This window comes from Ambystoma mexicanum, chromosome 6p (assembly GCF_040938575.1).
Source record: "Ambystoma mexicanum isolate Mex_15411 chromosome 6p, UKY_AmexF1_1, whole genome shotgun sequence".
In the NCBI taxonomy this organism is placed as follows: domain Eukaryota; kingdom Metazoa; phylum Chordata; class Amphibia; order Caudata; family Ambystomatidae; genus Ambystoma; species Ambystoma mexicanum.
Window position 1 is genome coordinate 639,589,672 of NC_090935.1, and position 19,306 is coordinate 639,608,977.

Sequence of the window (19,306 nt, forward strand, 5' to 3'; positions counted from 1 at the left end):
CAAAGAAGTTACATGGATTTCTATTTGGTCCAAGGTTAAGGTTATCTGATCATTAGCAAATTTATCTCAAACACCTTTCTTTTTCATCCATAGAGCATTTTTAATTTGGTTAAAACTATTTAATGCAAAAATGTCAAAATATGGGTTATGTTAGTCTCGCCATTTGTAAACTGGTTCATTTAAACACATGTTCTATGATTTTTTTGGTGAAAATAATTCCATCTCAGACATAGAACTCTCGGCATATATTTAAAATCACCATCCCTGTACATTTACTAATATTTAATTAGGTAGTCTTGCTTTTAATTCTAAGAAAATTGAACATGCATACATTATTTCTGATGTATTCATTCTGATAGCAATTCGTTTGTTAACTTCTAATTGAAGGGATTTTAAAATAATTACAACAAAGGGATGGTTGAATGATATATGTAATATCCATACAATGGAGAAATACATAGGTAGTGCACCTACACTTTCTGCCAAATATTAGAAGAAATAGCATCTCTTAATAGATTATTGGACATTTAACCAATTATCATAGGGTAGTTTTTTAAGTGAATGATTAAAAAGGAAGTAATGCTTTTTAAATTGATTGTTGAAATCTCATATGAATTAGAATTGAATTTATTGTACTCTTCACATCAAGGTTCTATTATGCATTTGTCTTACTCATCCCTTTTGTTATGTCCTGCTCTTCCTGTTTTGTTGTTATGTGCCATTTCATGTTTTGGGTTCACTTTAGTTTCAGGTTTGATCAGATTGTTAGACTGATATCTTAATGATTCTGTGCTAGCAATAAAAAGTGTAAGTTAGTAATATCATCTTCCCCACTTCCACAAAGCCATCCAGGCTAGCCTACACCAACTTGATCACCAAGCCCAAAACCTGCAGAGTGCGTGAAGGGGGCTCCAGCTTCCCAGCCATCGCTGCCACCCACTGGAACGCACTACCTTCACACCTTAGGGTAATCGACTCTCACCTAGCTTTCCGCAAGGCCATTAAAACTAGCCTGTTTGTCTAAAAGACAGGCGCCGCATTCCCATCTGTACTCTGTAACCTAGCACATATGTTGTAACCAAGTAACCGCATGTCCTAATGTACACATGACTACGTACACTTTCATGTAAACAGCGCCTCAATGCCTTGGGGCTGTAGTGCGCTTTACAAATGTAAAAATAAAATAAAAATAAAAATCTATAAGTGATGATAAGGGTAGCCACATATTTAGTTATATAGATCTCATTCATATGCTGTATCCATTCTATAGTCTACATTTTGGTTCCCTTGTAAGAAATGTGATGATTACTGCTTATCTTTTTTAATAATTAATTATTGCACCGCGTATTGTTATGTGTAGATGCATGTGTCATGCGGGAACACAATATCACCAAGAAATATTCTTTTACACCCACTAACCTGGATCAAGCGCAGCAGCTGAATGTGAGAAGTCTCCCCGAAACCCCTAGTCCTCTGACCGATTGTAATAAGTACAAGAAGAAACAGAGGCCTCAGGGAAACCCTCTGGGGTAAAAAAACGCTGAGAACTGGAGTCGGTGCGTTGTGTTCAGTCGAGAACTGGAGTCGGTGCATTGTTTTCTGGTTGCCTGGAAACAAGCAGTTAGTGCTCATAAGTGTGACTGAGTACGGGTTGTTCCCAGCTGCGGTCTTCCCTGGCAATGGCTGAGGGAGAAGTAATAACAGATTACAGAAGTGAAAGATGTGGAGGAAAGGTTGAATGTAAGTAAGGAAAGGGTGTAACCTGTATCTGTGTCCGTAGTCGTCTTAAAGACCGCAGAGAACCCCAAATTGGTAGTGTGGATTTGAGACTGGACCCTGTAGCTGAAGGAAGAGGAACTACGGTAAGTGCGTCCGGTAGCATAAATGAAGGCGACAGGACGTGGAAAAGGGCTTAACGAGTTGGGATGATCTTTGTGTCCGCTAAGGGCTCGACTGCATGGAAGGGTTGACAGGTAAGCGCCGGAGATGTCCGTGCGGGCTCGCCTTGAATTGGGGAGGAAATTGGGAAGGCAATGCGAGAAAGAGTCAGTGCGAGGTTCGCAAGGTAATCAAGTGAAGTATCGGAAAGATTTTAGTAGAAGCTAACAAAAGAATCCCTAGGTTCGAACTTCGGAGCGTCAGAGTAAAGAGTAGCGACGCGTGGCTCCTCTGTCTCCCACTGTTGATAAGCCTGGCTCGACGAGCGCCGAGAAAGGGATCCCGCCAAGACTAGAAAGCAAGTATGAATCAGAGCGGGAGGCAATGCGGCGGCCATCTTGGATGAGGAACAAGGTGTAGGGACAACGTAGTGAATTCTCCCTCTGCGGAGCAACCAAGACCAGCGCTTATAGGGCGTCCTAGCAGCATGCTTACTTTAATGTATTGCATTGTAATGATTTGAATCTGAATAAAATCAATAAACTAAACAAAACAAAAAACAGAAATGAAAGCACGGGGAAGATAAGAGAATGAGAGAGCCAGAAATAAATGTTACGAAGAAAGGATTCAGTGGGGGACGAATGTGTCATGATAGCATGGGTGCATGTCAGCACAGCCTGGTGGAACTATTTTCTGCAACAACATAAGCGTTGTGATAATTGGGTTGTGTTTCCAGGGCAGATTTGGAGAATTGTAAGTTAGTATGCAATTTAATATTTGATGCACAAGGATTTTGGGAGTATACTGCAGCAATCCTTGTTGTTTGTTGGCCTATTTACCAGGGCATCTCTGTAAATTGCAACGCAAGTTCAAACTCTAAAAGAAAAATTCTGGGTCTACGAACCCTGATTCAAGAGTGGCCTAGTCAAGAAAAGACTGCATAAAGGTGAATGTTGTTGGTAACAGAAGGTAAAGCAATTGAGTGGTCAGCCTTTTTTGTGAAATGATGATGTGAGTATCTTTGGCTCAGTGGTGATCGAACTAGAGTTAAAAAACACAAGTGCTATTTAATGTATAATTTTACATTTTTACTTCACTTTATGCATCACTTTATTCATAACATGCTGCTTTATGGAGCTAGGAAACAAGAAAAGAGCAAAGGAAATAAATATTCTTGGGCCATTTATAGTATTAGAAACCACTTTCCAGAATTCACAATAATAGTAGGAGTAGCAATATCCTTTATTAAGTGCAACAATACTGGAAACCAGTTTCAAGGTGCCATACCTGAACAATAACACAATTATACATCACAATAATATATACATATACTTGATAAATGTAAACCAGACACTCCAAATGCCCCTTTATACATCAATAACAAGCATGAAATAAAAAAATCCAACCCTAAAACTTCAGGAACGCTAATTTGTAAGCCAGATTGCATTATTTCAGGGGACTCGTAGTATGTTATCAGAATTTATTAAGCGCAACAGTCGCCCATGGGGATCTTGGCGCTTGAGACCAAAAGTAACCGGCAAGGAGAGGGTCAAATCTGATTTAAAAAAGAAGAGTCTTCAGGAAGCTGCGAAAGGAAAAATGATTATCCATTGCACGAAGAGAGAAAAGGGAGGAAAGTTCCAAGCATTTGCTGCAGCAACGGAAAACACATGGCCACTTAGTGGCCTTAGAGTATTTTATCATGGGGACCCAAATTGTTAATGAGGATTGAGAGCGTAGTGCTCTGGGGGAAACGTAGCCAGAGAATGTTTCCTGGAGATATTCAGCTCCCAGTTTGTAAAAAGCTCTGTTTTCGACAGAAAGCCAATGCAGCCGACGTAAAAAGGGAGCCATATGAGAACCAAAAGGAGGATGAAGCACAGTTCTACCAGCCATATTCTGCAATAGCTGGAGTCGACAAATTAAGTAGGCAGGCTGAGCCAGATAGAGGGCATTACCGTAGTGGACACCACTCATAACTAGAGCAGAGACCACAGGAGAGTGGAAGTGAGAGGGAATGTGAGGCAAGACCTTACGAAGGGTTCTTAATTTAAGGTAGCCATCTTGACAAACAGCTGCCCCCTGATCAGACGTTGACAAAGATGCTGACATTTTAACACCCAGATTTTTCACCACAGTAGTCAGCACCGGGCAGGATCCGAAACTAGCAGGCCAAAAGTCTGAAGTCCAAAACAGGGAGGGGGAAGCAGATCCAACAACCACCACCTCTGTCTTCACACCATTCAGTTTCAGCCAGTTCTTGGTCATCCATCCACCTACGACCTCCAGGCAATCCCTAAGCCGGACAGCCACATCATGGGGGCGTGGCAGATCGAGGCGTAAAATAATCTGCATTTCATCTGCATAGGAATAGCAGAGGAAGCCGTGGGAACGGATGACACCCAGAAGTGGCTGGATGTAGATATTGAACAGGATAGATGACAAAGCAGAGCCTTGTGGGACTACACAAGACAGAGGTACTGGTTTGGAGGAGAGAGGGGAGCGAAAGATAAACTGAGTGCGACCAGAAAGAAAAGAAGAGAACCAAGTAAGCACCTGGCCAGAAATGCCTGCAGATGATAGTCGGGCAACCAGGCTGGGGTGGTCTACGGTGTCAAACGCTGCTGTAACATCTAATAAAATCAGCACGCCCACACCACTCTGGTCAGCCAAACAGGCTAGATCATCCGCCACCGATACAAGAACAGATCCAGTACCGTGACCGGGGCGAAAGCCAGATTGGAAAGAATCGAAAAAAGAAGAAGATTCAAGAAAGGAACTCAGTAAAGGAGAGACCAAGGATTCAAGCAGTTTCATAGAGAAAGAGAGAAGTGAAATGGTACAGAAATTGGACAGAACTGCAGGATCCAAAGAGGTTCTTGTTAACAGAGGGTTCACCAGAGCATGCTTCAGCTCATTGGGGGTGAAGCCTGAGGATAAATAGTCATTCACTGCTGTTGTGATCAAAGAAATAACATCTGAGAAGGAAAAGGTCAGAAAAGTGGACCAGTCCGAGTCCGGAATGGTCTTCAAAGAGGGTGCAGTGGACACAGAGACATGAGAGCGGGGCCCAGCAATCTTGCTCTGAATGGTAGCTATCTTATCATTGAAAACAAATGATAAAGAGTCACAAAGATCCTGCAACGGAATAATATTTGAACGAGACTGAGCAAATGAGGACAAAGACTGGACTAGGCTAAATAACGCCTTAGGTTGATTAATAGCAGCTTCTACATTCATGGCAAAGTAGCGTTGCTTAGCAGAAAGGATGGCCTCTGGTAAACAGCTGTGGCTTGGCGAAGGAGAACTTTGTCAGCTGGCCTACAACTAATCCTCCATTTCCTTTCTGCTTGCCTGCGAGATTAGGTCATCAGTATACCAAAGTTCAGATGGGTGAGTTTTTAATATGCAGCACCTAATGGGAGCAATAGAGTCAGCTGTCTTGGTAAATGCAGCAGACAGAGTGGTCAAATCACAGGAGTCAGACATAGCACAGTGAGAAACAATATGGGTTGCTAAATCCTGGTGAGAGACAGAGTGTCAACTGCGCTTTCTAGATGGTTGTCCAGTCGCAGCGAGATATTAGTCTCTGAGAATGGACCAATATGATGGTCGGACCAAAGAACCGGAAGGGCAGGAAAGACAGAGATGGTAGTTGCCGGGGCAAAGATAAAATCAAGGATATTGCCCAGCTGATGGGTCAGATAGGTCACATGTTGAAGTAGACCTAAGTCCAACAGGGATGCTAGAAATTGAGATAGAATATGCTCACTAGGCTTGCTAGCTGGGAGACCAAAGTTCCCAGCAGTGAGTAAATTGTGGTGTTTCTGCTGGTGTTCGGACACAAAGACTGGAAAGTCGTGGCAGAACACCCGATCAAGCCCAGGAGGCCGATCAGCAACCAAGATATACACAGTGGTAGATGGAGATATTTGAATATGGACCAGTAAAAATTACATTCGGTCACTATGGGAGTAATTTTAAAAGAAGTTTTGAAAGATTGTAGCAATTGTGGGCATGGGCTACCAGGGAGCGAGCATTAAGCACAAAACAAGTCAGAGTAGAACCCTCCACTCCACACCCATGTGTCATACTCAGCGGGGAAAATCATAGATTCAGGAGCTATATCCAATAGGGCAGAGCTGGATATATTGCAAGACATATTCGAGGTTGGAGTCCAATGCCCGGTCTGTGCACGGACGAGTACAGACAGGTTTGACTTAGGCGTGACATCAGCGTGCAAGGCTCTCATCCCCTACGCTCGTCCGTTTGGCTTCTGGCCCAGCCTCTCATTACAAATGCACATATCGCACTAGCCAAACCCCTCCCACTGAGGGGGAGTAGACAATAAAAACAGACCGCAGAGCAGCGGGTCTCAACGGAAGCCAGGCACCTTCCAGCCAGCAAGCGGCAGGTACAAGGAAATAAAGAATTAAAAGCTGATCAAACAATGAGCAGCAGTTAGGCATCCCGTCACCTGCCTGCACACAGTAGACCGTTAAAGGGAAAGTAAAACAAATTGACCTCCAGCCGAGCTGGCTGTACCTGATGGTCTGTAGTAGGTGCTCATGATGTTTTACACAGCACTTGAACTCTTCAGGGGAAGGAAAACCCTGACATATAAAGGCAGCCTATTCCACAACGACATCCTAGCACCTTTAGTGACTTTCACCCTAGGTGCAATGACTGACATTTACTCACAGGGAGCAACTTCAGAGTCACAGACCTAAGTATTTGCTCATAGGCGGGAAAGTCCAAGATCTTAGATAGATAATTTGGAGCAAGCCCATATAGGATCTTCCAAATTTGGAACGTAGCTCTTTCATGGATTTGACTCTCAATCGTCATCCAGCCAAAAGAGAATACTTCCTTAGCAGTAGAATCACCCTAACTGCTCTATGTTGTGAAGCTTATTTAAGTAATTCCTTGGCAATTCTCAAATAAAACAAATACAGAAAAATTGATGCTGGTTGTCATGATCGGGCAAAAGTAGTGGGAGCATGGCCCAAAGTATTTAACTGAAGTGAGGTTTTGTGACAGTACATTATTAAATTGTCAATGGATTTAATGTTGTTGGAGATCAGGTTGTTCCACGCTGAGGACCTTATATGGAGGTCAGTTTTATACAATTTTCCACACTCTTGGAGAAGTTCATTTGGAGTCTCTGTGTGAGGATAGACTTAGTTGTCTTCCAGGGCGCTACTGATGCAGGTGATCAGATAGGTACCGAGGAGCCAAATCTAAGTTATTTGGCCGTGGCAGAAACTACCGCGGCCGAAATGTTCGCATGAGAAAGGTGCGAACTACCAAATGTTTGCACGTTTCTCATGCGAACACACATACATACTCACACCCACACACACAACACACCCACACACACAACACACCCATAACACCCCCCACCCACAATCCCAACATAAACAAACCCCACTTACCTTCATCTTCACGCAGGGTACCTGAAGCGCCAGTTCCTTTTCACTTCTGTGATCGGGAACTGGCGCCACAGGGTCCTTTTCCTTTTTCTTTTAAATGGAAGGCTGCGCGGGTGTCCCCCGCAGCCCCACTCACTATACCATAAAGTATAGTGAGCGGGGCGATGTGGGGGACACCCCCGCTGCCCTGTTCCTTTTTTTTTCTTTTTTTAAACAGAAGGCTGCGGGGGGGTGCCCCACAACCCCCGCTCACTATACCATTAAGTGATCGGGAACCTGCGCCACAAGGTCCTTTTCTTTTCTTTTTTTTTTTTAAACAGATGGCTGTGCGGGTGTCCCCCGCAGCCCCACTCACTATACCATTAAGTGTAGTGAGCGGGGAAATGCGGAGGACACCCCCGCAGCCCACGTTTTCTTTTTTTTTTTTACAATGCACCACCAAAGGTTCGAACTTTTGGTGTCGAACCTTTGGAGGTGGCATTTTTAGAACTTTTGGTCATTGCAACCATTTTTTGTCGGTCAAATCGCCCTGGATCGAGGAGCCATTTCACAATAGAACCTGTGAGTGATGCAGAGGGACCTGGCCTGGATTCGCTTCTTAAATGGAAGCCAACGTACCACTTCCTGAGATGAGGAAACAAGGTCTGATGATGCTTTAAGGCATGCCGAGGTAGAATACGCCAGGTTGTGTAAATCTAATGCTAAGGAGATTGTGGTTCCTCAAGGGGGTGGCAATAGGAAGAGTGGGACTATTGGTACTCAAGCAATATTGTATCACACTCAACAATTTATAGATGTGGAGAGGGGATTATGCAGGTTGAAAAAAATGAAACACATTTTCTTGTGTTTTACCATCTCCACTGCGCCAGGCCATGTTAGTACTTTTTCAGTCTCATTCCACAACTGTAAAGTATTAGTGCAGGTACACAGGGAACGGTTTGCTGGGGAAAAGGTTCATCAACTTGCCGGTAAGGGCAAGACCAAAACAACTGATGATATTTATATTGACCGTGGTCCTGTTCTCTTAGACACTGGGTAAAAAGCTGGTCTGATACGGGGTGGAGGTGGGGGCAACCAGCACAAATCTATAAGAGTGCGAGAGGGGAATTCAATCTCGTATTCTTAAATCTAGGCAGCTGGCAATCAAAACTGCAAAGATTGAGGCATTGGAATAGTCATGTAACTTTATTTTAACACTAATGACTAGAGAGTTCCTTGCAAAAGGGTGGTTGTCCAAAGGGTGATTGCCATAATACCGAAGGATCACTGAAAAATGCACTGTCCCACTTATTGTGGGATGGGAAAACCAATACTTTTTGGGTTTTCTCTCAATTTCATGCAGTAACCCCTATTGGTCTTGGGGGTATCATAAAATGTTGTGGTGGAGCTGCCCTATTAAGAGGACAGACACTATTCAGTAGCACTTGAAGATTGATCTTGTCCTGAAGAAGATGGTCGGTAATCAGTCATGAACCATCGAAACCGGTCGACCTTACCTGTTGTGGCTCCACCACAACATTTTATGATACCCCCAAGACCAATAGGGGTTACTGCATGAAATTGAGAGAAAACCCAAAAAGTATTGGTTTTCCCATCCCACAATAAGTGGGACAGTGCATTTTTCAGTGATCCTTCGGTATTATGGCAATCACCCTTTGGACAACCACCCTTTTGCAAGGAACTCTCTAGTCATTAGTGTTAAAATAAAGTTACATGACTATTCCAATGCCTCAATCTTTGCAGTTTTGATTGCCAGCTGCCTAGATTTAAGAATACGAGATTGAATTCCCCTCTCGCACTCTTATAGATTTGTGCTGGTTGCCCCCACCTCCACCCCGTATCAGACCAGCTTTTTACCCAGTGTCTAAGAGAACAGGACCACGGTCAATATAAATATCATCAGTTGTTTTGGTCTTGCCCTTACCGGCAAGTTGATGAACCTTTTCCCCAGCAAACCGTTCCCTGTGTACCAGTAATTCCCTACGGTTTGGGAAGGCAGTTGCCACTCTGGCTCTTTGAGCCTTAATTTACCCTGTTGTTTCTTTCTAAGTATTAGTGCAGCCCAGGAGCAATACGGAAAGAGAAGGTGCATTTTCATTATTATTAGTTTCATAAATGGGAGCAGGTAGAGTGTGAGAATTCTTCCAGAAGCCAGCACAGGGTACTATCTTGCGCCGGCTAATGAAGTCCCCATTCCTAGCTTGCCAATTGTCTGGCTCTCGTGCCCCAGGGGCTAATTGCCTATAATCATGGCAGCATATGAAGATGGTGTGTTCAATGTCTTTATCAGGTTAGTATCTGTCATAGCTGCATTAAGCCTTTTTTCAGACCTTCAAATGTGGATAATATTTGATGTGAAGGGGCATTCTCATTGGGCTACATTGAACACTGGCTCAAGGATTTGCGAAGGGTGTCCTAAGAATCATTATTCAGGCAAGTAAGGTACCTTCTTTGTGCTCTGCTGAACGGCAGGTGTGAATGTCATCTGAAAAACAATGAAGGTAGGGGAAATTGTACAGGTCACCTGATCCAGGTGTTAAATAGGACCAGTCCCTGCCTTCTATGTGTTCTTGGATGCTACACAAAATCGGGGAGAAAGACAAGTCTAACAAACAATTGCCAAACCAGCCAACTCTGCAACAGGTTCTTTCTGGTTGAGGATGTAGAAGTCAATTACTCTGAGTACAGGTGTGCTTCTGAATATAATGAGCAATAATAGAGATAGGCTATGTCACACTTGTAATTGCTAGACGCCTCATTTAAGTCTTGTGTTTGTTTATTCTCCAGGATTTTGATTGGCCTACATAAAATGTATGCATGCCTGATCATTAAATGTTTTTTGAATTTACTTTCTAAGTGATTTGCTCCTGCCTGCCTATAATCATCTTAGAATTACTTTCCCTGCAAAGTGTGCATTCTTAATAGATTGACCAAGATCTTCCTCTTTGACCAATGTGGCTGAACAGAGGTGTGGTCTATAACACGTCAGCTTTTATGGAGGAAGCGTTTCCTCAACTTTTTTTAAGAGAGACTGAAAGAGAGGAGGTATTTGATATCTTGCTGATCAAATCAATGTTTCCAAGTAATATACATTGATGAGCTAAGTAACCTTTTTATTTCTGACAGGCAAATTACCTGCTAGTCTCCCTAGCGGCTTGGTATTCAGCTGTGCTAACAAGAGATCGTGGACGTACATCGACAAGGTTTGTGACTCAAGAAATGATTGCGGAGACTGCTCCGATGAATCAGGTAAAAGCAATTGAGATGTAACTGATCCGTAGATGATGTTCACTGTCTGTTAGAATTTGGAAGCAGTCACATGGAAAGGATGTCCTAATGCACATTCTAGATCATTGATGGCTTGATTAAGCTACCACTGCACTCATTGGGCCTCATTACAACATAGGCGTCCACGGAATGAACGGTGCCGGTAAGGGACCGGCACCGTTCATTCTGGGCCGCCACAGTACGAGGTCTGCAGGGGGCCCCGCTCTGGACGCCTGGCTAGACCAGACGTGCAGGGCGGGACCCGCTAGCATACCAGGATGCTAACAACGGGCCCGTTATTAACAGGCCCGTTGTTAGCATCCTCCCCATTCCCATTGAGCCCTATGGGGGCTCAAATGGGAATGGGGATGTACCGGGTCCGGGTACCGAGAATGGGAATACCGGGCCTGCTAAAGTCGGCATTGCCCGGTAATTCCCTATTTTTGGGACCTGGACCCGGTACCCGGTTTGGGGGTAGCCATGCCGGTAAGAACAGCATGGCAACCTCCAAACTCCTAATGAGGCCCATTGTCTCACATCACTGTTGTCCAAGGCCCATCTGACTGATTAAGTGTGTCACTTTTTTCATCTGCTTTCTTTAAACTTTAAAGGATACTTTCAAACCACTTAGCTTTGCAGATGAACTGACATTTCTAACAGGCACATAGCAATATAACAATATGCATTTTTATGCTTACTCATTTGCTTACTTGTTCTGTGAAAGTTGCAGATTAAAAAAGGGAATTGATTCAATTGGTGTGTCTGCTGCCTCAGCACACAATGAGTCGCAATGGACAGCTGCCTGGGTTGAGAGCTAATTGTGTGCTGTGTTATGATTATTAAATCGATTGTCATGCTTAAAGAACAATCACTCTGAGTGACACTTCAGTGTTGTTAGTGTGGGCAGCGCATTTGATGACTGCCACTACAGAAGGTTGGGATAGTGCGAAGATCAGTTTGTCTAAGTGCATTGTGCTGTACCAGGCACCTGTCTGGCCTTCTAAAGCCCCTCCACTTCCACTGTGACAGACCGGTGTGCACAGTGGTAGTGACATATGCTGAGTCCGAGTAAATGGTCACGTGGCTCCCCTGTGATGCTCATAGCTATTCAAACAGTGCAATGAGTTCTGCTACCTGGGCTTAGTAATGTTTCATATTCGTCGTCCTCTAGGCATACTACCTCTGCCCGAGTGTGTCTTAAACCTGTGTCCTGTCCAAATATCACTGAACCGTCAACGAAGAGGACCTCCCCCCTTCAAGTGGTCTGTCCTTTGCGTTGGGGATGTCATCCTCCTCCCCATCATACGTCACACGGTCATGTCATGCTACGTCTTCATCAGTGCATGCTTCTCTAATGAAGATTGCAGGGTTCACTGTTTTACAGCGCACACTGTGAATATTTGGGCTGGAGAGAATGATCCCATATGCTGATGCTCTTTGGGTGGTTAAAGAGGATTTGGATTGTTCTAGAATTGCAAAGATGGCATGTTCCATATAGAGGGTGAGAGAACAGCCCATCACAATTGTGGAACTCTTCTCTATGGCAAATGCTGCTGCCGCAAGAGCCTGTCGCATGTGAACCGGCTCTGCATCACTGAGTCTAATATGCCACTATATTAGGCCAGTGGCTTGTGGCCCATTTTACCCTTTTGGGTCACTGCTGCAGTTATGAGCAGGCCATTGGAGTGGCAGAATAGGTAACATTCATGTGTGTAATCTGGTGTTGCTAACACTGGGGCGGTCAATATTACTTCCATGAGATCATGAAAGCCCTGTACCATCTCTTCAGTCCCCGCCACCTTCTTGTCAGTATTTTATGCCTCCTTGAGGCCCTGTAAGAGTGGCATTGTGTAGGCTATGTAATCAAGTATCCACGCCCTGTAGTAATTGCATGACCCTAGGAATGTTTGCATCTTCTTCACTGTCTTGGGTCGTGGTGTGGCGTGCATAGACGCTGCTCTGTCTGGTATTATTCTTTTACCATTTGCTAATATGAACTGCCTCAGGTATAGGACCTCTTGGTGGCAGTACTGCAATTTTGCTCTGTCAACCTTATATCCCTTGCGTGCCAGGAGCTGTAAGAGTGTGAGGAAGTCCTGTCTGCAATGTTGCTCACAGTCGCTGCACACGAGCAAGTTGTCAACGTACTGGATGATCATACTTGGCACTTGGATGTTGCCTAAGTCTGCATGTGATATTCTGTTAAAATACTGGGGCTCTCACAATCCACAACTGGGGCAGCCTTCTGTGTTTGAATGTCACTCCCCCATGGGTTAAGGCAGTGAGGTACTGGGAGACTGGGTGTAATGGTATGGAGAAAAATTAATTTTTTAGGTCAACCAACGTGAAGTGTGTCACCTCCTTGGGGATTCTGCATAAGATTGTGACAGTGGTGGGAACCACAGGACATTTTTTCTGTACAATATCATTGTGGGGGCGCAAGCATTGGACCATCCTCCAACTCCCTCCTGTTGCCTTTTTCACATGGCATATAGCCATGTTGCATGGGGAGGTAGATGGCACAATTATCCTTTGGTCAAGCAGGGCACTGATTGTATCTTTTATTCCCTCTTCTGCCTCCCCTGAAAGTGGGTATTGTTTCACTCGTGGCAGCACTGCTCCTGGTTTTAATGTAATGCACACTGGGGTCACTCCCTGCAGGAGCCCTACGCCTTGGGGGTTAGTTGCCCACAGTCTTTGGGGCACCTGTTCCAAGTCTGTGTCAAGAATCGGGGGTGGGGCTGTGAGGGCCATAATGGGATACCGAACCTTCCTTTACTGCACCATTAGCTCACAAGGGAGACAACTCTGTGTCTGTGACCTCCTTCAGAGATATCGTGGCGTCAATGCAAAGTACTAGGCACCACTCGCACCCATGCTGGTCAGTCCCTATCACCTCAATCCTTTTCGCTGAGACCGCCAATCCTTGTAAATCTAGGGACAGTATCATATCTGGTGCCAATTCTGGTGATACAAAAGGGCGGAAAATGAAATCTGAGGGCACTCGTCAACAATCTTTGCTGATCTGAGGCACCACCTCTGCAAGCATAGTTATTCCATACACAAACATGTCGGGTCGATAGGAATTCCCCGAACCGCCACTTCTCTTCCCATTGCGTGTATTACCAACATTGCTCGTATGGCGCACATCCCTGGTGTGGCGCAAACTATGCTGTTGTCAGTGAATGAAATAGTCATGTCAAGCTTGCTGAGCAGGTCCCTGCCCAGCAAGTTAATTGGCAAAGTTTCAGAATACAGTAGGGGAGCCCGTAGCACCTTCCCCACTATCTTGATGTCAACCTTTTTAGTGTATGCAACCGTGGAGACAGCCCCATGGAGACAGCCCCAGGGAAACCTTGCGTGTGAAGAGTTTTGCACGACCAGGCATGCAAGCGCTCTCTGTCGGCTATCCTAATCTGGATAGGTATTGGACCCAGGGAACGTGAACGGGTTGGTACCCATCACACTCACCCCTCTATATGGTATTATGGAACCATTCAGAACTTTGTTAGGGGTATGCATATTGCCACTTATTCTCTGGGGCACAGGTTGTTATGGATACTGCTATTGTTGGGGCTGTATCTGCAGTGCTTGCGCCCCAGGGGTATGGGATGGGAGTTGCGTATATGCTTGGTGTATCTCACAGGGGATAGATGTCATCCTCTATGTTGACATCTGCGGAGGGCTCTGGGGTCATGAGTGGTAAGTATTGTACATGTTATATGCCTTCCCTGTCCTGCTTCTGCATTCCATCAAAATGTGTCCCCAATTCCTGCAATTCCAACACTGGGAGGGACCCATGCACGCTCCTTTTGACCCCATTCCTCCAAAGCCCCCTCAACCTCTCCTAAACCCAGCCCTCCCAGGCTGCTGGCCTCCTTGTTGCCACTCCTGGGTGGGGGTACTGCTGTCCTCCTCCCCACTGCCCTTGTCCACCTTCTGGCCAAAACTCAGCCATCCAAATCTCTGTGGATCCCTGCGTGCTCCCTGTTGCCTGAGATAGCAAGTGAGATGCACCTGCTATCTCACTTTTCTCATTATGCATTTCAGGGTTATATTTTCTCCAGGCTTCAACTTTGAAGCTATAGCGTAATTGTCCTTCCTCCCAGGGTTTTAGTTTCTAGTTTCTGTTGGCTCCTTACCTGGGCTGTTCAAAGCTCTTTAATATATTTCTCATATCCCTTGTTAACTGGTTATCAATGCCTTTTCGTCCTCAAGACTGGGATGAATTTTCTCTCTTCAAGTGGCCCTGGTCTTCCCCTACCGGGTTGTTTGTTATTTGCTTTCTCTGATTTTTATAGTCCAATCATTCAGCTTTATATTTACTCTTTTCCGTACTGGGATGAGTTTCTTCTTGCATTTAATGATTCTCCACTGGCCTCCCACTATTCCCAATTCTCCTGGTACCTTTCGTTATATGGGGGAAGTTTGCAGGGCTTTGTTTTCTCTCGGGTACTGCTCTTTTCTCCTCTCGCTGCTCGGATCTCCGTTCTCGGTTCTTCATCAAGTGTCTGTCTGCAAACGCTTTCTGAGTTGTTCTGGCTAACCGTCGCGGTAGTCTTGGCACCGTTCTTTCAGGCGTCCTGCCCACCACTCTGTAGGCGTGGTCTCACAACTACCTGGTACTTCTTCATTTGCTTCCTGCTCGTACTGCTTTCCTTGCGGTTGTACACGCCGGGCCTCAGGCGTCGCACACTGGGTTTCTCTGACACTGCAAAAAGTCACAGGCTCTGCGATCTGCCTTGGCTCCACCTCCACAAGGCGTGATGAGGTCAGGGATTTTCCCCTGCACAGAGGACTCTCCTATCTTCTGCTCTATCTAGTCACAATTAATTAAATACAGGTCTCTGGTTAAAGAGACATTTAACTTTCTTTTTCCACATGTTTTTTTTTTAAATTGCCTTCAGCCAAACATAATGCTGCCACGCCATTCTTCATTGAAGACAGTCCCATATATGCGGCTGTGATATTTGACTTAGGGAGTTCCTCCCAGGAACGGAAGTCCTTGTCTACAAAGGGGGAGTCTCTCAGTGAGCTCCCACTTATCTTCATCCCTATGGAGGGTCTGGCAGAGTGGGCTTACCTCCCTAGCCTCGCATAATGAGTCTTACCTTGGTGAGTAGGGACGAATACCTGCGATTCGTAACATCTCCTTAGGTTGGAAGATCTCACAGCCCAGAAATGTATAGCCTTGCTATCACATCTCCCAAACAAAAAAGATTTACGGTCTTTGGAGTTAGGCACACAAGTTATTGGTGGGTCTGGGTTGGAAAACATGCTAAATTTTGAAAGTAAACTATGCACTGACAATTGGGTTAATTGTAAGTTCAGATAAGGTTGTTTGCCCCATCACTACATATATTCATTACTGATGTTTCAATTTGTCAAGAAAGTCACTGCTAGTAAACACACATTCCCAGAACAGTTTTGCCCAAGATCACAGGGCACTCCTGTGCAATCCCATAATTTCTAATGACCTATTAAAGGGAAACTCTGCAGTGCAATGCAGTTCACACTTTAGCTGAGTGATGCAAATAAGATGCCATGCTTGTCTTTCAAACTAATCACAAGTCATATCTGATTGCCAGCTCTATTGGAGCAAATACACGTATCTATGCTATTAAACACCATAACAAAAATGTAAATTAAAGGGAATTGTGCTTGTTTCTAATTCTAACTGAATTGTCCTCAATGTCATGGTTTCTCAGTGCATTTTTTCCTTTTAGTGAGGTGGCCAGATATCTACAAATTATGCACATTTTTGGAGTGCGAGCCATGGGCGTGTGAGCAATGCATAAGTGACCCTCCAACCTTAAGTGGCATCTCTGGGTAATAACACTTGCCATGTTTGCTTTACCCTTGATGCACAGTAACTGTCTGTGTATTAAGTGTAAAGCAAAGACAAGTGCTATTATGTGGAAAGACTGGCATGCAGTCAATGTTAGCAGTTTGGGACTTAGTTCTAGAAGCGCCCTGGGAGAAACAAAGTTTGGCACCACCAGCACAGGATTTGGGGTCTTTTCACTTAAATATAATTGTGCCAGCCCCCGCCTTGGGAGGGCTTAAACCTCTCACACTGAGGAGGTTGGAGGAAGAAGGCAGCACTCTGCCTGGATGTCTGAGTACTAAGCCATGGGCTCTGATGGGAATGGGGTGCTACCAATATCCTGTCAGATTTCTCACCTGGGAGAGCAGAATATTTACATTTACACATTCATTAAGATGGCAGCAGCAGCAACCATACAGTGTCAGAGAACAAAAGCCTGCAACAGTGATGTAAATTCCCGATCCCTACGATGACAAGCTTTCAAAACTGGCATCCAGTCACCCTTCAAAAAATTAATTGATGCTGGCTCCACCACCGCGCCAGCTCAGGGAGGCGCTGTATGTAAAAGAAAAACTCCCAGCATAGAAAGCTTTTCTGTCCTAAGGACCAGGGCTGACCAAGGAAACATCCATATGTGATGCAGAAAATGGCACTGAATGCAGAAACAGCCAGCCTCATATCCTGTTCAAAATATATGGTATGTATGTCCTGCAATTTACAGACATTATTTTGTTAGGGTGAGTATTGTGACCAATGAAAACAGCAGAGTCCAACTTCCATTACTCAATGAAAAGGATTTCTTGCTGAATCATTATCGCAGACATGTTTCAAATTCAAAATAATGGGCAATTTTTAAGTCTGAAACATGCATTTTGCATTAAGACAAAGAGCATTTTGGGAACATAAGAAATTCAGCCAAATGCAAATCAGGCTTGGTCCCACAGCAAAAGGGGCAGTCCAGCTCGCACTGCTTGGTCACATCTCTTCTGCCCAAGTTCACAATCATCCCCAAACATGCTTTGGCCTCATTGGTTTCCCTTTTAGGCCAGTGGCTCTGACTGCAAGTGTGATCACATTAAGCTGACGTACAGGCTCAGCCTGTGTGGAACTATGAATGATAATGTTGTTTGCATATGACTGGTAAGGCTTGGGAGTCAGAGCCATCAATCTTCGCATGGTAGCTGGTGTTCCATGCAGCCTAAACAACAATGAACGGATAGAGCGCATTGGGAGTAGAGAAAGCTTTATCCCCGGTCAAGCAGACCCTGCCAGCAACCCTTTGGAACAGCTGGGGTGGATATAAACCTGGCTTTCTGCTGTGGTCTCTCGAAGATTGACTATCCAACACATGGGATAAGCATTGAAAGCCAAAATGCACTGGCTCTATGAAAACTGATGTCCACTTCGGAAGACCATTGTTTTTGTGATTGTTCCATAACTTGTAATTTCAGTGTTCTTTCAACTTCTTTTTTAGATGAATTTACTCCTGGCTTGATTGATTTGATATGGTTTTAATCAGACCAGATGACCTGGAGGGGTATGGTTGTGGTGAAAAATTCTTACCCTTCTGGGGTCTAGGGAAAAAAACATCTGGGAACTGATTAGGTAGAGCCTGCAGGTCTTGCTTCTGTTCTGGACCCAGGTTTTTGGGGATGAGGTTAGAAGGACCTGTGATGTATAGGAGGGTATGCCATTAGTGGGTTCTTTCCATGCTTTTATAAGGTTGGCATGACATGTGTTCCTTTTGTTGCCTGTCTGGAAGTCTCACCCTCTTCGCAAACAGCTTATTCTCTGAGGTAGGGAGGAGAACGAGTATCTTATCACTGATATTAAATCTGTGACGCTTGGCCTTCCAAACACACAAAATCTCTCGCTTATCTTGGGCTCTGTGAAGGTTTCCCTCACAGATTCTCTGATCAAAATCATCCAGGCCTGGTGCTTTGTGTGAAATGGGCCCTCTGGTACATAATGCTCTTAATCTTCTAGCGGGTAGCTCTCTCTGGTTTGCCAGGGCAAGCACTATTAGCGTCCATGTAGCGTGGTCCCTGAGTAGCTTGGGACAGTTAGAGAAAACATTATCTTCCCTTTCTGCTTGTTCTCCCTTACCACTTCATGATCTCCTCCTTTTATAATGTCTCTGGATTTTAAACACTTTTTCAGGCTTCTCGGATTGGCTGAGGTGTCTGTTTAATTTCAGGGATTGTGATTTGTTTGCTCCCTTCTTTTTCCCTAACAGATTATTAAATCTCCTTAATGATCTCACTTGCATTTGCTTAATGGCAAGATTGCCTTCACCTGCGCTTTTCATGTCTATAACTCTGGGTCGGTGCATTGCTGCCATCTTGGAAATGCTTTCAGTTTGGCACGGGTGTCAACAGCATTCTGCGTGCTCAGGAATACTAGCTGTGTCTGTTGGATGAAGCTCCACTCAACTGCAAGTACAGCAGTATTTCTAACACAGCTGCTGATGAGTTCAGGAAAGTCTTCTGGTTTTCTGTGTGGGCTTTGCGCTTGCTTTCCATGATGAAATGTAAAGGTGCTGGGAATGTATATCGTTCCTGCCTTGAGTAAGTTCAACAGAGGGGGTGCTGACAATGTCCTGTTCTGGTGGTGCTCCAGAAGAGAACAGCCTATCTAAGCAATATTACCCGAGCAGCGGAGGCATTACCAGATCAGGTAATGCCCCGGGCAGTTAGAATGCCCCCCTCAGAGGGTTATATTGCTATTAGTACCCCGGCACATTGTACCAGGGTACTAATAGTGGGTTTTATTAAAGTTGAGAAACAACATGTTTTCTGTTTCTCAACTTTAAAAACCTGCAAACTAAGATGGCCGCCATGGGTTGGGAAGAAGGGAACAACACGTAGTCCCTTCTCCCTTTCCATGGTGGCTAGTCACACTT

General features: G+C 44.7%; 1 protein-coding gene across 1 annotated transcript in view; it reads left to right on the forward strand.

Annotated features, from left to right (window-relative positions):
* LOC138510955 (low-density lipoprotein receptor class A domain-containing protein 1-like) overlaps nucleotides 1–19,306 on the forward strand; it is a 233,692-nt gene that overhangs the window by 146,916 nt on the left and 67,470 nt on the right. Inside the window, exon 5 of the mRNA XM_069626545.1 lies at nucleotides 10,437–10,559. Within this exon, the coding sequence (XP_069482646.1) occupies nucleotides 10,437–10,559 (123 nt within the window). The remainder of the gene's footprint in view (nucleotides 1–10,436; nucleotides 10,560–19,306) is intronic.